The sequence below is a fragment of the Pelophylax lessonae genome, assembly GCF_965119305.1.
Source record: "Pelophylax lessonae genome assembly, chromosome: 5".
In the NCBI taxonomy this organism is placed as follows: Eukaryota; Metazoa; Chordata; class Amphibia; order Anura; family Ranidae; genus Pelophylax; species Pelophylax lessonae.
In genome coordinates, this window is record NC_138772.1 from 7,616,614 (window position 1) to 7,637,728 (window position 21,115).

General features: G+C 47.8%; 1 protein-coding gene across 1 annotated transcript in view; it reads right to left on the reverse strand.

Moving 5' to 3' along the window:
- OPLAH (5-oxoprolinase, ATP-hydrolysing) overlaps nucleotides 1-20,874 on the reverse strand; it is a gene marked incomplete at its 3' end in the record, with an annotated part of 124,080 nt that extends 103,206 nt beyond the window's left edge. Inside the window, exons 1-4 of the mRNA XM_082257466.1 lie at nucleotides 20,794-20,874; nucleotides 11,874-12,057; nucleotides 7,823-8,014; nucleotides 805-919 (exon numbers count right to left, since the gene is read on the reverse strand). Of these exons, the coding sequence (XP_082113592.1) occupies nucleotides 805-919; nucleotides 7,823-8,014; nucleotides 11,874-12,041 (475 nt within the window). The 5' untranslated portion in view covers nucleotides 12,042-12,057; nucleotides 20,794-20,874. The remainder of the gene's footprint in view (nucleotides 1-804; nucleotides 920-7,822; nucleotides 8,015-11,873; nucleotides 12,058-20,793) is intronic.
- Nucleotides 20,875-21,115: the final 241 nt, after the last annotated feature.

The following is a 21,115-nucleotide window of genomic DNA, read 5'->3' on the forward strand; positions in this document are numbered from 1 at the left end:
TGATTAGTGGTGGTGGTGAGGGGGGTGGCATCAATGGCAGTGAGGGGGGATGGATTAGTGGCAGTGGTGGTGCCAATCCCATGACCCTACGCCGTTTTTTTCATGTTTTTTATGTGTATTGCCGGGAGCCGACAACACATTACAGCCGCAAGCAAGTTTAAATGACATTTTTTCCATGTAGAAATGACAGTATTGCTGCAGCAGGCTACATACATCATACAGATGCTCCACTTTACAGGCACATTAAGGGGGGACCCCCCCGGCACGATATTTAAAGGAATTTTTCATTTTTATCATTTCGATTTAAGCATTATTAAAACTGTAAAAAAAAAAAACTGTTGTTTTAAATAATGTTTGCATTGTAACCAGGTCCTCTTATGGCAATAACTTGCTTATAAGCTTTATAATGAGGACTTTTGATTTTTCATGTTCGTGTCCCATAGACTTTAATAGAGTTCGCATGTTCATTAGAACTTTTTCCCTGTTCGAGATGTTCTGGTGCAAAATGAACAGGGGGGGGGGGGGGGTGTTCAGCCCATCACTACTGAGGACTTTATGGTCTACCACGGGTCATGCACAATGCATTGTAAACTCTCCAACCCCCCTGGTATCTCGTCATCTCTAATCCTTGTGTCTTTCCAACATTTCTTATGTACCAAAATGTTTCAACTTGTACAAATTTCACCTCCTGCACAAAAACCCGGCATCCCATATTGTCAGCACCTCAGAGGAGAAGAAATATTTACTTCTTTACATTAATACTGCCAGGAATTGTGACATTGATTTGTGACTGGTTAGGCTCACCTATGAAGGTCTTCGTTGAAGGCTGTTTTTGGAGCCGACAGTCAGATTGCTGGAGGACGATTCTCTCCTCCACCTCTATAACCTCTTCATACAGCACCTCCGGCATCCGCACCTCCTGCAAGAGAAGGTTCAAGTCATTGTAAACCCTCACCTTGTAAAAAAAAAAAAAACTTGTTTAACCACTTTACCACCGGAGGATTTTCCTGCTTTACGTCCAGGCCACTTTTTGCAACTTAGCACTGTGCAACTTTAACTGACAATTGCGCGGTCATGCAACGCCGTACCCAAACAAAATTTACGTCCTTTTTTTCCCACAAACAGAGCTTTCTTTTGGTGGTATTTGATCACCTCTGCGCTTTTCATTTTTTGCGATATTAATAAAGAAATAGCGAACATTTTGTAAAAATAACAATATTTTTCTACTTTGACAGTTAAAAAATATCCAATATATTCAATTTTTGTCATATATTTAGGCCAAAATGTATTTAGCTACATGTCTTTGACAAAAAAAATTCTCAATTAGCGTATTTTTAACCGCTTTAACACCGGAAGATTTTACCCCCTTCCTGACCAGGCCATATTTTAAGATTCGGCACTGCGTTACTTTAACGGACAATTGCGTGGTCGTGCGACATTGTACCCAAATTAAATTCATGTCTTTTTTTCCCCCACAAATAGAGCTTTCTTTTGGTGGTATTTGATCACCTGTGCGATTTTTACTTTTTGCGCTATAAACAAAAAAAGAGCGACAATTTTGAAAAAATAACAATATTTTTCACTTTTTTTTATATGAAATTCCCCCCCAAAAAAATTTAAAAATCAAAAATTTAACATTTTAGGCCAATTTGTTTTCTGCTACATATTTTTGGTGAAAAAAAAAAAAAATCGCAATAAGCGTATTTTGGTTTGCGCAAAAGTTATCGCAGCTACTAACTAAGGGAAATTTATGTCATTTTTATTGTTTTTTTTTTTTTACTAGTAATGGCGACGATCTGCGATTTTTTTTGCGGGACTGCGACATTGCGGCGGACAGATCGGACCCTTGACTGACATTTTTGACACTTTTGGGGGGGGGACCAGTGACGTTACTACAGTAATCAGTGCTAAAAATATGCACTGTTACTGTAATAAGGACACTGGCAGGGAAGGGGTTAACTTTATTGGTGATCAAGGGGTTTAATGTATGCCTGGTGCTTACTGACGTGTGTGGGGGGGGGGGGAGGGGACTGTGTGACACAGACACAGATCGCAGGTTCAGCTATGCTGAATCCTGTAATCTGTCAATGCCTGTCACATAGGAGATCCGCCCGCTTTGTTTACACAAGTGGGCGGATTTCCTCACTCGATCCCCGACGATTGGGGAAGAGCAGCGGTGATCACCGCCTCTCCTCCCCTGGCCCGACTCCCGCTGTGACTGAATACAGCGGGAGCGAGCCTCCGGCGGCACGCGCACGCCACCCAGAAGGGTCTACGTCGCTGGACGGAATCGAGCCACTTTGCCGCAGTACAGTCAATGTGAGCGGTCGGCAAGTGGTTAAAAAAGAAATGAACGATAATAGGATTTTTGTACTTGCAGTAAAATCCATTTCTCGGAGTTCATTGACGGACACAGCGCTCCATATTCAGAACCATAGGTTTATATTGCCCCCTACAGGAGTAGGACACTAGGCAGAAAAAAACACTTGGCTACGCCTAGGGGCAGTCCTAGCCGGTATACTCCTCCTCTCTGCTATAAGCCTTCAGTTTAGTAACAAGCAGTATCAGAAGTATCACATCTCCATAGAGGGGTGAGTGCTGTGTCCGTCAATGAACTCAGAGAAATGGATTTTACAGTAAGTGCAAAAATCCTAATTTCTCTTTCGTTCATTGACAGATTCAGAACCATAGGGACGTCCTCAAGCGGTGCCAAAAACATGAGGGGTGGGCCAAAAAACCACAAGGCTAAACACAAGAAGCCAACCAGGTAACAGGAGCTCAACAAAAAACAGGAGCCCAACCTGAACAATACACCCCTAAAGAGGGAACAGGCCCTCTAAACAGCGGCCTGAAAAACCCTGCGGCCAAAAGAAGCATCGGCAGATGCCAAAACATCCACTTTGTGGAATCTTATGAAAGTGTGCACCAACGACCAGGTGGCCACCTTGCAAACCTGCGCCATTTACGCATGATGACGGAAGGCCCAAGAAGCACTAAAGCGCCCATGTAGAGTGCGCCATTACCGGAAAAGGAGGAACCCAACTCTTGATAGAATAGCCTGAGTCACCGCCTGTCTGATCCATCCGGAAATGGTCGCAGGAGAAGCAGACAGTCCTTTTCTTGGCCCATCTTATCTTTGTAGACCGCCAAGTAGGGGTACGACAAGATAACGCTGCCAGTTCCGACACCCTGTGAGCCGAGTTGATAGGCACCAAAAAAGCCACCCTCTGATACAGCGTAAGCAAGGGAATCTCCTGAGTATTTTCAAAGGGAGGCTTCTGGAGAAGTACAAAGTTCAAATCCCATGGCGGTGGAGGAGACCGCACCAGCAGAGTCAGATAACGAACCCCTTGAATGAAAGTACGCACCAAGGAAGGTATGGCCAAGGGTCAGTGAAAGAAGACCGCCAAAGCCGACACCTGGCTCTTGATGGTACTTAAGGTCAGCTTCTGCTCAACACCTCGTTAAAGGAAGGTCAAAATCGCAACCACTGAAAAGGAACGAAGGTGAACTCTAATCGACTCACACCACGAAATGTACGCTTTCCACTTACGATGGTAAATCTTTTGAGAGGTAGAATTCCTAGCCTTCGGCAGTGTCGGAATAACTGACCCAGGCAAACCTCTATCCCTCAGCACCTGGCTTTCAACAGCCAGGCCGTCAAAGCCAGCGATTGTAAAGCAGGATGAAAGATCGGCACATGGGACAGCAAGTCCTCCCTTAGAGGAAGCCTCCAAGGGGCATTGACCAACATTAGCACTAAGTAGGGATGCACCGAATATTCGGCGGCCGAACATTATTCGGCCGAAAATAGAAAAAATAGCACTTTCGGTGTTCGGCAGAATAAGTCAAAAGGCCGAATAATTTTGTGCCAAACAATAGGGCTGAACGATAGTCGATATGATATCGACTATCGTTCTGTGGCCGTAGGCGATATTCATATCGCCGAGGTCACGATATTTACAGGGGGAAGGGACTCGGAGGAGGACAGGAGGACTCACAGACTTCCGTGTTAGGCAGGGGAAGCCGGGACACTTTAGCGGTGAGCATACATACATTACTCACTCGTGCACTGCAGCCCGCCCCACACATTCAGTGAGTCTTACTCTCCTCCCTAGTTTTTTCAATGGCACATTCAGGAAGCCAATCACGCCGTGATTAGCTGCACAGCGAACCAATCACGCGTGCCTGTACACCTGATTGGTTCCGCTGTGCCGCTACTCACGGCGTGATTGGCTTCCTGAATGTGCCATTGAAAAAACTAGGGAGGAGAGTAAGACTCACTGAATGTGTGGGGCGGGCTGCAGTGCACGAGTGAGTAATGTATGTATGTGGCTGTGCTCCTTTCCAGGCTCCTACTAGTCCACCTCCAGCCTCCTACTACCACCACTATGAGAGACTGTCTGTCACTGTATAATCTGATCGAGTCCACACTGACACTGACTGTCACTGAGTAATTGATGTTACCACATTAACCCTGACCTGCCCAGTGCCCTGTATCTGCAATTAAAATTTACAAGGCTGCCTGCATGCTTCCTGATTTCCATTCCCAGCATCCTTCCCAATCCCTACAGTGTCACTAACATTAACCCTATGGTACAAGGCTGCAGTGTACACTTAATCCCATTCCCTACAGTAACATTTAGGGAGAGAGACATGAGAGGACAAGAGAGAGAGAGAGAGAGAGAGAGAGACATGAGAGGTCAAGAGAGAGAGAGAGAGAGACATGAGAGGACAAGAGAGAGGACAAAAAATTGGCAAAATAAATGGAAAAAATGCGAAACACCGCGTTCGGTATTCGGCCTTCGGCCAAACATTTCATTATTATTCGGCTTCGGCTTCGGCCAAGAATTTCATTTCGGTGCATCCCTAGCACTAAGTCGGTGTACCAAGACCGCCGAGGCCACTCCAGGGCCACCAAAATGACCAGAATCCATTCAGGCTCGATCCTGCGCAGAAGCCGAAGAAGGAGCTTAAAAGGAGGAAATCCATAGATCAGATGATACTGGCCCCACGGGGCAACCAGAGCACCTGTTGTGTCTGCTAGATGATCCCTTGATCTTGCCACAAACCTCAGTACCTTTTTGTTGAGCCGAAACGCCAAACAGGTCCACCATCGGGGTGCCCCACCGCAGACATATCAGCTGAAACACATCCGGATGAAGGGACCACTCCCCTTTGTCCAATGCCTACTGACTGAAGTAATATGCCTGCCAATTTTCCACACCTGGCATGTGTACAGCGGAACGGGCTGGATCAATTTGTTCTGCCCATCGGAGAATGCCAGCTACCACCAGATCCACCAACATACTTTTTCTTCTGTCCTGGTGATTGACATAAGCCATCGTTGTGCAATTGCCCAACTGAATCCGTACCGGGAGCCCCCGGAGCCGATCCTTCCAGTGATCCAGGCCAAGCCTGATCTCCCGAAGTAGTGATCGACCGACATCCTTTTTTTGATGCCGATACCGATATTTTGGTCATTGGACACGGTATCGGCCGATATTTTCGGGCATGTAAACATTTTTTTTTCCAGGTACTCCTTGTGGAGGGATCTGGGGTCTAAAAGACCCCCAAACCCCTCATCGGCACTGAAAAGCATTCAAAACACCAAGTTTGGCTGTTTTGAATGCGGTCAGTTTTTTAAATTTGGCGCTGAGTACCCGGAAGTGATGTCATGACATCACTTCCGGGTTTTTACATGGAGACCCGATCAGAGCCAAATGCGGCTTTGATCGGGTCTTCTCTTGGCCGGCGGTGCAGGTAGGATGCCCGGGTCACCCGGCTGGACGGGAGACCCAGACGAGCCGCGGAAGGCGGCGGGAGGGGGACGTCCCCTCCCGCTCCTTGTAATGACAGCCAAGCGGCTTCTCAGCCACATTGGTTGTCATTACAAGACAGCCGACCGTCGGCTATGGATGCCGGTACCGGGGTGTTGCCTCTAGCTGCAGGTATCACTCTGGTACAGCACTTTCCTGAAATATCGGTAACCTCAAGGGCCGATTCCGATATATCGGGGAAAGTGCATACCGGCCCCCGATATATCGGTGTTGCCGATAATCGGTCAGGCCCTATCCCGAAGTTCCAAGACATTGATCGGTAGTCCAGATTCTCCCAGCGTCCAACTACCCAGAGCCGAGCTCAGCCTCAGGACACCTCCCCAACCAGACAGACTGGCATCCGTCGTGATTACTGTCCAATAAAGGGGGAGAAAAGACTTGCCCTACCGAAGAGTTGGAAAAGCCACCAGACCAAGGAACCCCTGGTTTCCCAACTCAGCTGAATCTGATTGTCCAGAGACTTTGGACATCAGGCCTTTCTCCCGAACATTTCTGTGAACATCCGTGAAGGAGTGTCTTTTCTTTTGTAGATCAGGATAGAAGTAGATTGATGAATCGCTGCATTTTCATGCCGCAGTTCAATGAAATGGAGACAAACTACGGTACTTAAAAATCTCCATAGGCGACGCTTTAAAAAATGTTTAACAGTTACCAGTTTAGGGTTACAGAGGAGGTCTTTTTTTAGAATTATTGCTCTCGCTCTGGCGATCGCAGCGATACCCCACATGTGTGGTATGAACACTGTTTTCATTTGCGGGCGCCACTTACGTATGCGTTTTTTTCGTGCGTGAGTTTACGTCGACGGGGGCGCTTTAAACATTTTTTTTTTTTCATATTTATTTTAATTTTTTTAATTTTAGCACTGTTTTTAAAAAAAAAAAAAATCTTATCACTTTTATTGCTGTCATAAGCAATGTAAACATCCCTTGTGACAGTAACAGGCAGTGACAGGTACTCTTTATGGAGGGATCGGGGGTCTAAAAGATCCGAAACCCCTCCACTGCACTTCAATGTATTCAAAAATGCCAAAATCTGCATTTTTGAATACTGACAGTTTTTTTTTAAATTGGCGCCGTTAGCCGCCGAGTAAACCGAAAGTGACGTCATGACGTGGCCTCCAGGTTACTACATCAGAGACCCAATTAAAGCCAAATCCGGCTTTGTTTTGGGACTCCAACCAGTCCTCAGACGTGCCGGTAGGTTGCTCGGGTGGGACGGAAGACCCGGGCAGAGCCGCAGAAGGTGGCGGGAGGAGAAGGGGGGGTGGGACGTTTCCACCCACTCGCTGGGAGGAGAAGCTCCAAGCCGCATCAGCTGTCTTCTTCTGAAAGCCGACCACCGGCTCTAAAGAACGGTATCGGGGTGATGCCTGCAGCTGAAGATCATCCTGCTACAGCCACTTCTCCGAGCCGACGTACAGGGACAGGTTCAGGTACAGGGACACGTTCAGGTACAGGGACAGGGGCAGGTTCAGGGACAGGGGCAGGTTCAGGGACAGGGGCAGGTACAGGGGCAGGTTCAGGTACAGGGACAGGGACAGGGGCAGGTTCAGGGACAGGGGCAGGTTCAGGGACAGGGGCAGGTACAGGGACAGGGGCAGGTTCAGGGACAGGGGCAGGTTCAGGGACAGGGGCAGGTTCAGGGACAGGGGCAGGTTCAGGGACAGGGGCAGGCTCAGGGACAGGGGCAGGCTCAGGGACAGGGGCAGGTTCAGGGACAGGGGCAGGTACAGGGACAGGGGCAGGTACAGGGGCAGGTTCAGGTATAGGGACAGGGGCAGGTTCAGGTACAGGGACAGGTTCAGGGACAGGGGCAGGTACAGGGACAGGGAAAGGGACGTTGATTCGCCGGAAGTGGTTAAATAGTTTGTTTTGAGCTTTTTGGTGGTAGTTAGAGGGTCAAACAATAGGTTATGGACTGTATCTGGTCTTGCCCCTCAGTTAGATAATACATTATATGAAGATCGAATAATAAAAACTTGCCAGGTCGAAGATTTTGGGTCTGGCCTGGTTCCCGATGTGGAGCAGATCTTTGAAGCCCTTGGTGATGAGCAGAGCGATCCTTTCTCCCTTTCTTTCCAGCAGGGCGTTGGTGGCCACGGTGGTCCCCATCCGGATCCATTCGATCTGCTGAGTGTCCAGGGGGCGATCCCGTGGGAACGCAGAGCCCGTTTCCTGCATGACAAACCTGCATTAGATTTCAAATCTCAGTCCAAAACGCTGAATTACAACCATTAGACATAATAATGTAACATTTATTTCATAAGATCTCACAGGTCTATTTTTTCACTTCTAGAGGGCTCACTTTTCTGCTTTAACCACTTCTGAACCGGAAAATTTTCCCCCTTAATGACGAGGCCATTTCTTGTGATACGGCACTGCGTTACTTTAATGGGCAGTTGCGCGGTTGCGCAACGCTGTTCCCAAATAAAATTGATGTCCTTTTTTCCCCACAAATAGAGATTTCTTTTGGTGGTATTTGATCACCTGTGCGATTTTTATTTTTTGGAGCTATAAACCAAAAAAAGAGCGACAATTCTGTAAAACAAAAATATATTTTTTTTACTTACTGCTCTATAACATTCCCAATTAAAAAATAAATACATTTATTTGAATCAAATTTTAGGCCAATTTATATTCTGCTACATATTTTTGGTAAAAAAAAAAAAAAAATCTCAATAAGCGTTTTATGATTGGTTTGAGCAAAAGTTATCGCGTCTACAAACTAGGAGAAAGATTTATGTCATTTTTATTTATTTATATTTTTTAATAGTAATGACGGCGATCAGCGATTTTTAGCGGGACTGCGACATTGTGGCGGACAGATCGGACACCCAACTGATATTTTTGACACTTTTGGGGGGGGGGGGGGCAGTGACAGTGCATATTTTTAGCACTGATTACTGTAGTAATGACACTGGCAGGTAAGGGGTTAACTCCAGGGGCGATCAAAGAGTTAAATGTGAGCTTAAGGGGTGTTTTCTAACTGTGAGGGGGATGGGCTAATTGAATCAACAGAGACCTGTGTTCCTAAATAGGAGGAGCCCTGTGATGATTACTGAGAGAACAGCAATCTGCAATGTTTACAACAGCAGACCGCCATTCTCTCTCCATGGGGAGCAATCGCGGCCGCGTGCCCTGTGCCTCATGGGCATGCCCCCACCCCCAGGATCGCTCCGGCGAACCACTGTACAGGTATGGCAATTCGCAGGTACCTGCCGACGTATATGGGTGGTGGCTGGTCGGCAAGTGCTTAAAATGTCCTTGTTTAAAAATAACTCCACTTTTGTTGAGAAAAAAAAAAAAACCCCTTCCCCTCCAGGTGATTTCTGTACATTGCAGGGATTGTATGAAACTTTGTTGCAGATTCCGACCTTTTGTTACCTGAAGAAATAGCAGTTTGTTTCTCTGTGTCCATGTGCAGAGTGAATGGGAGTGATTTAAAGCGTTCCAACCATAACTTCTGCTCATTTGCTTCCTCCCCACATTTGGCACTTTTCAGGGGGGGGGGGGGGGTATCTGTTTTTGACAAGTACCCCTCCCCACTTCCGGGACACAGCGCCACGGCGCCGTCCACCGGATGTTTCGTCCTCCTTCCCCTACCGCCGAGCCTATGAGAATGCGCAGCGCGCTATGCGCATGCACACTAGGGAACTGGCTGTGAAGCCAAAAGGCTTCAATGTCGGTTTCCCTTAGAAAGAATGGCGATGGCAGCGCCAAAAATCGGCTGGAGTGCTGACATTGCGGGCTCTCTGGACAGGTAAGTGTCTATGTATTAAGAGTCAGCAGCTGCAGGATTTATACAGGATTTGTCGCTGCTGACTTTGAATTTTTTTTCTCCAGGCGAAACTCCTCTTTAATAATTATTAATCAGCTGCTGCATCTGCAGGCTTCTAATAAGTGGCAGGGTCTGCATACCTTTAGACGTGTTCGTATTGGGAGTATCTCACCAAAAATTACATTTTTGTTGCCGGGGATGCCCAAAACTTGTATATTAGTGCAGACTTCTGGGAAAAAAATCAGTGAGCCAATCACACAAGCAGGAAATTACAATTTTGGTGGAAGGGGGGGGGGGGGCGTTTTGTATATCATCTGTGTACAGAGCTCCTCCAGGTGGCCATATTGTATTTGACAGAAAATTACAGCAGCTTCAGATTGAAAAGGAAAGATCTGCAAGGAGAGAGAGAGAGAGAGAGAGATACAATGTATTTCTCCCTCCATTCAGAGAGAAACAGGTACGGGCAGGGACAGACTGGCAACTTTCGGCCCAGGGGGCAAGTACAAACCAGAGGCCCATGGTGCAGCGACTCGGCCCCTCCTCCCACTCTCCCTCTTCCCATCCTCCTCCTGACCCCCATTCCAGGCTGAAGACCTGCTCCAGGAACTCTCTACTTACCGGCTGAATACGGGTTCCCAACCTGGCCAGCAGGGGGCGGTTGGGGGGAGCTGGGACAGATCGGTTGGCGATGGCAAGGGGAGGAATGTCTCACGTGGGACATGGAACTGGCCTCTGCTCAGACACAGTTTACACCGTCCATGCTGGGGGAAGGCCTGCGCTCTGTCCTGTCTTCATCCCGCACTCAGTAGGTCAGCGTTGAAGACTTTATACTTCTCTTCACCAGGAATCCTTTAGGCATGTCTGTGGCAGGAGCAGTGCAGCCTTTATACAGGGCATCAGAGTAGCTTGGGGGGCAATTGCCCCCCTGCCCCCTAGCCCAGTCCTCCCCTGGGTATGGGCTGCACAGTGGCTGATTATAGCCCACAGGAGGCTATCACAGCAATGAGATGACTTAGTATTGAACCCAGGGCTCCTGGTGAGAGGCGGTTTTCTGTGTTGGGAGTGCACTGTGTGGCGTGCTCCCAGCACAAAGCTATATATGTATATATGCCGCCCCATGGAAGAAAGCCCAGTCCAATGAGGAGCGTATATGCGTACTGTTGGTGTTGGTTGGCTCTACATGGGACCTGGAAGCTAGAGGAGATCACTGGAGTAGTGGTGTAGTAGTAATGCTTACTACAGTTATTTCCAGCTTCTACAGGGATCCCACAGGTATGGTACATACATAATTACATTATCTCACAAAAGTGAGTACACCCCTCACATTTTTGTTAATATTTTATTATATGATAACACCCCCAAACACACCTCCAAGACGACCACTGCCTTGCTAAAGAAGCTGAGGGTAAAGGTGATGGACTGGCCAAGCATTTCTCCAGACCTAAACCCTATTGAGCATCTGTGGGGCATCCTCAAACAGAAGGTGGAGGAGTGGAAGGTCTCTAACATCCACCAGCTCCATGATGTCATCATGGAGGAGGGGAAGAGGACTCCAGTGCCAACCTGTGAAGCTCTGGTGAACTCCATGCCCCAGAGGGTTAAGGCAGTGCTGGAAAATAATGGTGGCCACACAAAATATTGACACTTTGGGCCCAATTTGGACATTGTCACTTAGGGGTGTACACACTTTTGTTGCCAGCGGTTTAGACATTAATGGCTGTGTGTGGAGTTATTTTGAGGGGACAGTAAATTTACACTGTTATACAAGCTGTACACTCACTACTTTACATTGTAGCAAAGTGTCATTTCTTCAGTGTTGTCACATGAAAAGATAGAATAAAATATTTACAGAAATGTGAGGGGTGTACTTACTTTTGTGAGATTCTGTACATTGGTCCAAAGTGAACGCGCGAAGTGCGCTGCGCTTTCTAATTGTCCCATTGGCGGAGGAAGAAGGAGGGGGGTCAAACTTCCGAGGGACAGCGCCGCAGTGCCAAAAACAGGTACCCGTTCCCCCCTCCCCCTGAAAGGTGCCAAATGTGACACCAGAGGGGAGGAAGCATATAAGCATAAGTTCCACTTTTGGGTGGATCTCCGCTTTAAGGGGGAAAATCTTCGGGCCCAGAAGTGGTTAAAATATAAATTCATACCGATAGCACCATTTCTATTCAGCTGATGACATCACATGCCGTATACTCTCACATATATTCATTCAGACAAAACTGTAGACTTCTTCTATAGAACGAGGGTCCTCACCTCCTCTAGGATTCGTCGAATACCCTCGGTTGGGGCATCCTTGTAGTTTGCCGGGTCCTCAGACAGCAGCTTCATGACACGAACTTTACCCCCAGGACAACGTGCGAACACATCTGTGAAAGTGCCACCACGGTCTATGGCAAACTGGAACTTCTCTGGAACCCCCATGATGGTCAGACGAGGCCTAGGGTAGGTAGGACAAATAAACGATCAACGATTATCAATGATCAAAGAGGTGAGCAGAGCTTGGCTGCGATTTCAGTTTTATTGGTAACTCTACGGAGATCTCTAGGCTCTGTGTCTATCCAACATCTAAATTCCTTTCAGTAGAGGTGTGCAAAAACATCCTTACACAGCACTTCTATATATTAACAATTATTACCCCCCCCCCACCCTCCTTTTCTATATGACAATTATTAACACCCTTTCCTTGTGACTGAAGATTTAAAACAAACCGTCCCATGGTTCATTGGAGAAGCTATTCTAGAGTTCAAAGTAGCAAACTTTACGCGAGTGAAGGCATATCATGTGCTTAGGGTTTACGGCATGGTTATATAATCAGTTATGAACAGAACATAGAACAAATATGCATTTACAAGGACTGGGAAGAATTTAGAGTTGGATTTTTAACCAGAACGTAAAGTATCTAAACTAATTTTGGAAAGAATTGGGAAATTATAAAACCAGGGCTTTTTTTTTTTGGTTAAAACTTAGTGGAACCCAACTCCACCACCTCTGGCTCAGGCCCTCTTCTCCCTGCTCACCGCTATCTCTTGTAAACCCAAAAATCCGGCTTCTCTGTTTACAAGTGACATCTTGTCTCCCAACAGCTGAATTCGGGATGGGGACAAGAGAGATGCAGGTTCCCTCCCTAAAAGTGAAAGAGGCAGAGCCAACTACAGTATGCGAGGAGGTACAAGAGACCGATGCTTCAGCTTAATACAGCAACAAATGTATGGCATGTAGAAGATAGCGGAGCTTTTAACCACTTGACCACCGGCCACTGTGCTGCTACTGCGGCACAGTGGCTCGTTCCCGTCCAGCGACGTAGACCTACGTCGCTGGACTCCTCCCCCTGTAGGCGGCGCTCGCGCGCCGCCAGAGGCGCGCTCCCGCTGTTTTCATTCACAGCGGGAGTCGGGCCAGGGGAGGAGCAGCGGCGATCGCCGCTGCTCTTACCCAATCGTCGGGGATCGAGTCTGGAGATCCGCCCGCTGTGTGTAAACACAGCGGGCGGATCTCCATAGTGACAGGGAGTGACAGATCGGACTGTTCAGCATAGCTGGACATCCGATCTGTCCTTCTGTCACACAGTCACCTCCCCCCCCACACGTCAGTAAGCACTAGGCATACATTAACCCCTCCCTCTCCAATAAAATTAACCCCTTCACTGCCAGTGTCATTTTTACAGTAACAGTGCATATTTATAGCACTGATTACTGCAGTAATGTCACTGGTCCCCCCAAAAGTGTCAAAAATGTCAGTCAAGGGTCCGATCTGTCCGCCGCAATATCGCAGTCCCGCAAAAAAAAAAAAAATAAAAAATAAAAAAAAAAAATCGCAGATCACCGCCATTACGCGTTAAAAAAAAAAACACCAAAAATGACAGAAATCTTTCCCTTAGTTTGTAAACGCAATAACTTTTGCGCAAACCAATCAAAATACGCTTATTGCGATTTTTTTTACCAAACATAGGTAGCAGAAAACAAATTGGCCAAAAATTTTAAAAAAAAATTGATTTTTACATTTTTTGGGGGGAATTTCATATAAAAAAATGTTAAAAATATTGTTATTTTTTCAAAATAAACGCTCTTTTTTTGTTTATAGCGCAAAAAATAAAAATCGCACAGGTGATCAAATACCACCAAAAGAAAGCTCTGTTTGTGGGAAAAAAAGGACGTAAATTTCGTTTGGGTACGGCGTCGCACGACCGCGCAATTGTCAGTTAAAGTCGCACAGCGCCGAATCGCAAAAAGTGGCCTGGACGGAAGACAGCAAAATCCTCCGGTGGTAAAGTGGTTAAGGAGGAGAGGAGAAGATGGGGGCAGTGGAGGGGGGGTTGCAAGCAGGGATCCGAGCCAGTGGCGGCTGGTGCTCCATGGGCTGGGGGGGGGGGGCAGCAGACGGACCACACCATTCCCCCCCCACCGTACCACACCAGTTCGCACATCGTACCACCTCCCCCGGTAGCCGGCGCACTCACCCACCCTGGACTGATGTGGAGGGCATGCGGCGGTGGCTTCCCTTGTGTCTAGTCCCTCCTCCTTGGCCAATAGCATGGCCTCTCCTTTTAGACAATCGGGAAACGAGTCTCAGGACCCGCTTCCTGATTGGCTGGGAGGAGAATCAGTGTGATAATAGTGAATGTTAATTCGCTATTGTCACACAACTGGGTGGGCTCAGGGCGTAGTGCTCTGCACCCCGAGCCCACCCTTTTTTGAAGCCTATTAGAGCCTCTGGGTCTAATCACGTGCTTCAAAAAAGAAAAAAAAACCCCATTGGAATCCATGTGTCCGGCGCCCTGCATGTAGATTAGGAGGCCTGACGCATGGATGGGGGGGGGGCCACCACTGGTCAGAGCTGAAGAGCGTTGAAAGTGAGATGTGGATGGGGAATGCAGAAGTAAGCAGCTGTGAAAGAAGACTAAACTCTGCACTCTGTGTGTATCCTCTCCCAAACTCTGCACACATAATGCACTCCTTGTAATAAATACCCCTTTGAGACCCTCCCACTGTTAGGGAAATTTGACCACACCCAATATTTGATGCAGTTTTGAGGGTGTTTGTGTGTGTGTGTGGGGGGGGGGGGGGTTGGGGGGCTGTGGTTAGGTTCCTGTACCTATTTTCTGAGGGAAAAAAAGCCCTGGTAAAACCTCTGGAAGTTAAAGTCTCTAAACATAGTTATCCCCAGAACAGGTGTTCCCACTGGAAGCAGCAAAACTCAGTTGTTTCCAGCTCATTTAGCTTGTAGGACTCGTTCCTAAAGCAGTTTATCTACTATTTGAATTTCTTCTTTGTTGGCCTACCCTAGTGATGGCGAACCTTGGCACCCCAGATGTTTTGGAACTACATTTCCCATGATGCTCAACTACACTGCAGAGTGCATGAGCATCATGGGAAATGTAGTTCCAAAACATCTGGGGTGCCAAGGTTCGCCATCATTGGCCTACACAGGCTATCCCCCCCTTCAGTCCTTATCGAATGCTGCTGCCAGACTCAGCCTCTCAGCCAATACCTCCACTGGCTTCTGCCTGCCCAAAGATTAAAATTGAAAATGCCAACAGCAACCTACAAAGCCATCCACAACTCTTCCCTAAAATAAATCACAAACACCTTCTCAAAATATCACGCATTCTATCCTCTCCACTCCTCCCAAGACCTCCTGCCCCCTAGCGCCCTCATCACCTCCACCCATGCTCATCTCCATGACTTCTCCAAATCCTCTGGAACACATGTCAAAAATCTGGCCCTCAAGGCCATTTCATGTGGCCCTCGCACCTCTCCTGCAGCTGCGGTGCCCCCCTTATGCAGCCATGGAGAGGCTCGTCTATGCTCTCCTGTCTCAGCAGCAGTCAGCAACAGAGAGGAGGACTGAACTCCTCCTACAGATCCTGTGCCTCTCTTTACAGCCACAGAACTCCCTCGTCTCTACCTCCCCTGGTCTCAGCATATCGCAGAGTCTAGCCCTCCTCTGGTCCTCCTTCAGACCCTGCACTTTCTGCTTCCCAGCTCTGCCCCCAGCTTCTTCCCAGCAGCAGCACAATGTAAGAGGGGTGCACTGTGATGTAAGGGAGGGTCAGGACTCTTGGCTTTTGATAGTGGAGGGCTCAGTCTTGACATCTGATGTAAGGGGGGGGGGGGCTCTGGACATCTAGCCTTACAGATGCAACCAGCACTTTGAGGGCAACCATAATGCTGATGTGGCCCTGCAATAGTATTGAGTTTGACACCCCTCCTCTAGAACTCCCTACCACAATCCGTCCAGCTATCTCCTACTCTGTCCACCTTATGCTTATTTCTAAGCTCATCTCTTCATGAAGCCTATCCAGCCTCCACCGGTCTCATCCCAACTCTGCTCTGAGCTACATCACCAACCTTATCTCAAAATATCATCCAAACCAACTCTGCTCCTCCCAGGACCTCCTGTTCTCTATCATCATTTTCCCCCATGCTTGCCTCCTGGAGTTCTCCAGACCCCCCCTGCCATCCTCTGGATCTCCCCACCCCAATCTGGTGGTTTTTGATGATCCCTGAAAACTCATCAGTTCAAGGAAACCCATCCTACCCTCCACATAATGAATCCACAACTCTGCCCTGAGATACACCACAAATGTTGTCTCAATATCACCCAAACCATCCTTTTGCTGTTCCCATGACCTTCTGCTCTCTAGCTCCCTCGTCATTTTGTTACCAAGCTTGCCTCCAGGACATTCCAGAGCCTCCCCATCCTCTGGATATCGGGATTCGAACCCGTGACCAGCCACATCCCAGGCAGTAGCCCTGCTTACTAGGCTACCGTCCTCTCTGGACATTCCTCCCTGAACATTCCTCTCTGGACATTCCTCCCTGAAGCCTATTATTTCAACCTTAGTCTTGCCAAGCCTTGCTCATCACCCTTGATTCCCCACATCTGGTACTTCCCTATATAAGTCCAGTCCCTTGCACTCCAGCTTGCTGATTATTGAGCTCCTGAGCCTTGATCAAGCTTCTCCTCACCTCCTGCTCTTGTCTACTACCACAAATCCAACGCTGACCAGGAATTGACTACCGACTACTCTTCTGCTTTGTCCTTACCTACTGAACTGCTACCTCTGTTGCCGATCCGGATTGTCTGACCACGCTTACTGCTGCCCGCCCCGACCTTTGGCTCGTCTGACTTCTCTCTGGTTATCCCTTGTCTGCTCCTCCCCCTCCGGACCGAATCTGCACTCTGCCTGTCTGGGTGATCCTGGGGATCGCGACCTGGAGTTAGCTTGCAGCGCAGTCTATCCCCACCATCAGGGGCTCTAGTGAAAACCAGCTAGCACTTCGTTTCCGCACCTCAGGTGAACCCGTGTCCTCAGCAGAGTACTACCTGGTGTCCATCCTGTATCCAGCACTGCTACCACCGTAGCCAACCCGGATTGTCTGACCACGCATCTGCCAGACTTCCTGCACCTACTACCTGCCTGCGGTCCTTGCCACTGGGCTCCACTCCTACCTCCAGCCAGCTGTCCTCTGACTCAGGTGAGCCTGTAGGATTGACACTGGAACTCCCCACCTCAATCCATTCAGGTATCTCCTATTCTACCTGCCTTTTAGTGATCCCTAAAAACAAATCTCTTTAAGGAAACCCATCCTACCTTCCAAATAATTCATCCACAACCCCGAGCTACATCATCAACCTCACCTTCACATCACCCCCAGCCATACTTTCGCTGTTCCCACTACCTCCTGCTTTCTAGCTTCCTTATAAATTTCTCCCACGCTTGTCTCTATGACTTCTCCAGAGCCTCTCACATCCCCTGGAACTCCCTACCCCAATTTGTTTGCCTCTAGGCAATCCCTGAAAATTAATCTCTACAGGGAAGCCTATCCTACTTCCACCTAACACCAGGAATATCACCAGTGGAGGCTGGTGCTCCATGGGCTGGGGGGGCAGCAGACGGACCACACCATACCCCCCCCCCGGACCACACCAGCTCGCACACCATGACACGCAAAGGCTTCCCTTGCGTCTCCTCCCTCCTCCGCCAATAGCATGGCCTCTCCTTTCGGCCAATTGGCAAACGGGTCTTAGGACCCACTCCCTGATTGCCTGGGAGGAGAATCACTGTGATAATAGCGAATGTTCATTTGCTATTGTCACACAACTGGGTGGGCTCACTGCCCCCCGAGCCCACCCTTTTTTGAAGCCTATTAGAGCCTCTGGCTCTAATCACGTGCTTCAAAAAAAAAAAAAAAAAACCCTTTGGAATCCATACGTCCGGTGCCCTGCATGTAGATTAGAGGGCCAGACGCATGGATGGGGGGGGGGCACCCCTGTGCCCACAATGGATGGGCCGCCACTGAGTATCACTCTCTCCATCAACTCATTCCCACACAGTTATTACTTTTTGTAGTACTTGCTGTTCCCATTTAGATTGTAAGCTTCTAGGCAGGTGCAGTCTGTAGTCCTTACCCCCGGTTGGCACTCAACCTAATCGGCAATGCAAAAGGGAAAGGAAGTTGTGAGGAACTTGGTTCGTGTATGATTTCCTGTGGTCACCAGAGGAATAGATGTCCGATTGGATGCTGGCGCCCCATGTGACCGCCGCAGCCATCTTGGGTTAGGAAAGAGCCTATTTAGGACCCTGGCTCCCAAGTTTGGCATGCTTTGTGTGAGTGGCAAGTGTAGGGACAGGTTCACAGTCTGGCAGGGATAGCGTATACTGGCAGGGAGAGGTTTCAGAGGAGGACTAACCTATCCCCCTCATAGTAAGCCTGCCATTTGGGAGTGGCCAGGCTGCATTCCCTCTCCGCATTGCAGAAGATCTCGGCATCATCTGAGGATACGCTCTTCTGTTACAGTGTTGTAAGTGGCTCCGGTTTAGCTGTGCCTACTCACCGAGCCTATTGTGCATTGTTGGGACTTCATAATAAATTGTTCACGGTCATCGCAGCCTCTGTGTGATCTCTGCTTGCCTACACATCATGCTGCACCCTGACCACAAGCTGTCATGAGCAGGCCCACCTAACACTCTTGTATTGAATGGTATCTGTAGCACCAGGACATGCTTTTTTTTTTTTTTTTTTTGGCTTCTTGGCCCAGAGGCATTCAGCACATTGCCCTTTGAAAACACACAGGGCAGTGTTATTGTAAGAACACAATGTCATCAGGTCATGTGTTCATGGAAGTGTCAAATATATTCACCATGCTCCTGTTTGACTTAGATAACTGTGACAACAACAGGTGGCAATCACTGGCAGACACTGCATGTTGGCCTTCCCATTCCCACTGCCCAGAAAAAAACCCACATTTTCTGCATTCCTACTGCTTATCTCCAGGAGTGCAAACAAAACATGGATTAAGCAAACCAATCAGGTCAGCGAATGGGGACATTGGCATTGGAATTCCTATCATGGTAAAAAGTAACGTCTTATGAAGTATTGTACCCCATGTAATTCCAGTCTGTCACCAGTACTAACGTCCCATTGAAAGATTTCCTCTCTATCACTGTACAGGAAACAGGACAAATACAGAGGTCAACTTTCCCTGATGGGGGCACAGATAGAAATAAAACCTGATGGGTTTGAATCCTTCCCCCGCTATATCCAAAACTGAAAAGGTGTTGCCTGCAGTCATCTTTTAGGAATAAAAAGGGGGAAGGCGGTGTTAATTAGGGCTAATCCTGGTAAATTATGGGTTAAAAAATATAAAGGGTAAAAGATGAACAAATATTAAGAAATAAAATAATAATAATAATAATAATAATAATAATAATAATAATAATAATAATATGTATTTGCTTGTCGGGTTACTTTAGTGGACATCACATGCAGATGGAAGCTCAACCATTTGAGCTATAGAGGAAATAGTGTTGATACAAATGTAACAATATTACTTTGTATCTCTCTACCTCCTGTCTGATCAATGTTTATAAACAATGTTGCTTTGTATCTCTCTATCTCCTGTCTGATCAATGTTTATAAACAATGTTGCTTTGTATCTCTCTATCTCCTGTCTGATCAATGTTTATAAACAATGTTACTTTGTATCTCTCTATTCCTTTTATCTACAGGGTCCCCTCAAAACTGATATTTTCCTGTTTGGTTAATGCTGAAGAGTTAAACCAACCGACAATTTCTTCTACATCCTGGGGACACTGTTAGTGAGACCTCTGCTGTGCCCATTATGAGGGGTTTCCATAAATCCCTGTGCTGAGTTCCCAGGTCTGTACACCTACTGTGCTCATTATGAGGGGCTCCCACCATCCTTGTGCTGAATTCCCGGGGTCTGTATAAGTGCTGTGCCCATTATGAGGGGTTCCAACCATCCCTATGCCGAGTTCCCGGGTCTGTACACCTGCTGTGCCCATTACGATTCGTTCCCACCATCCCTCTGCTGGGTTCCCGTGTCTACACACCTGCTGTGTATTTTATGAGGGGTTCCCATCATCCCTGTGCTGAGTTCCCAGGTCTGTACACCTGCTGTGCCCATTATGAGGGGTTTGCACCATCCCTGTCCTGAGATCCTGGGTCTGTACACCTGCTGTGCCCATTATGACGAGTTCCAACCATCCCTGTGCTGAGTTCCTGGGTCTGTACTCCTTCTGTGCCCATTATAAAGGGGGCCCCACCATCCCTGTGCTCATTTCCCGGGTCTGTACACCCGCTGCGCCCATTATGAGGGTTCCCACAATCCCTGTGCCGAAATCCTGGTTCTGTACACCTGCTGTGCCCATTATGAGGGGTTCCCACCATCCCTGTGCTGAGTTCCCGGGTCTGTACATCTGCTGTGCCCATTACGAGGGGTTCCCTCCATCCCTGTGCTGATTTCCCTGGTCTGTACACCCCCTGTGCCCATCATGAGGGGTTCCCACCATCCCGGTGCTGAGTTCCTGGGTCTGTACACCCGCTGTGCCCATTATGAGGGATTCCCACCATCCCTGTGCTGAGTTCCAGGGTCTGTACACCTGCTGTGCCCATTATAAGGGGTCCCCACCGTCCCTGGTGGGATATGGTTAATGAGCTTAAATTGACAATTGCTTTTTTACTATAGTGATGAGGAAATTTCTCCAACAAACAAAATTCTAACTTTGAATGTGGTTTTCATTCAGGATAATGTAAAATACACATGTTCTATGGACAACAGAAACCTACTTAATACGTCTGGGATACCATTAAAGTAGCAGAAATGGAGGAAATTTTAGGGGCTTTATTGGACCATGACAGACATTTACCTGTTCTTCGGCTTTCCGACCTCAGTTCCCGTAAATGTATTCCAAGTACAGGAAATTCCAAAACAAATCTGGGAATTCAGAGAGCCCTAATAACGATTCCCTATACCACAGCAGATACTACCAAAGGTAACCCTGATCAGAGACAGCTGTGTGCAGGAAGGAGAGGAGGTCACCTCCACATGGAGCAACCTGCAGACTTGGCACGAATCTTCACCCTACAAGTCAGATGGTGCAATCCTCCATAGTATATTGAATATCCCATATATTTATATTACAGGATCAGGCTGTGCAATGCTCCATTGTGTACCAGATATCCCATTTA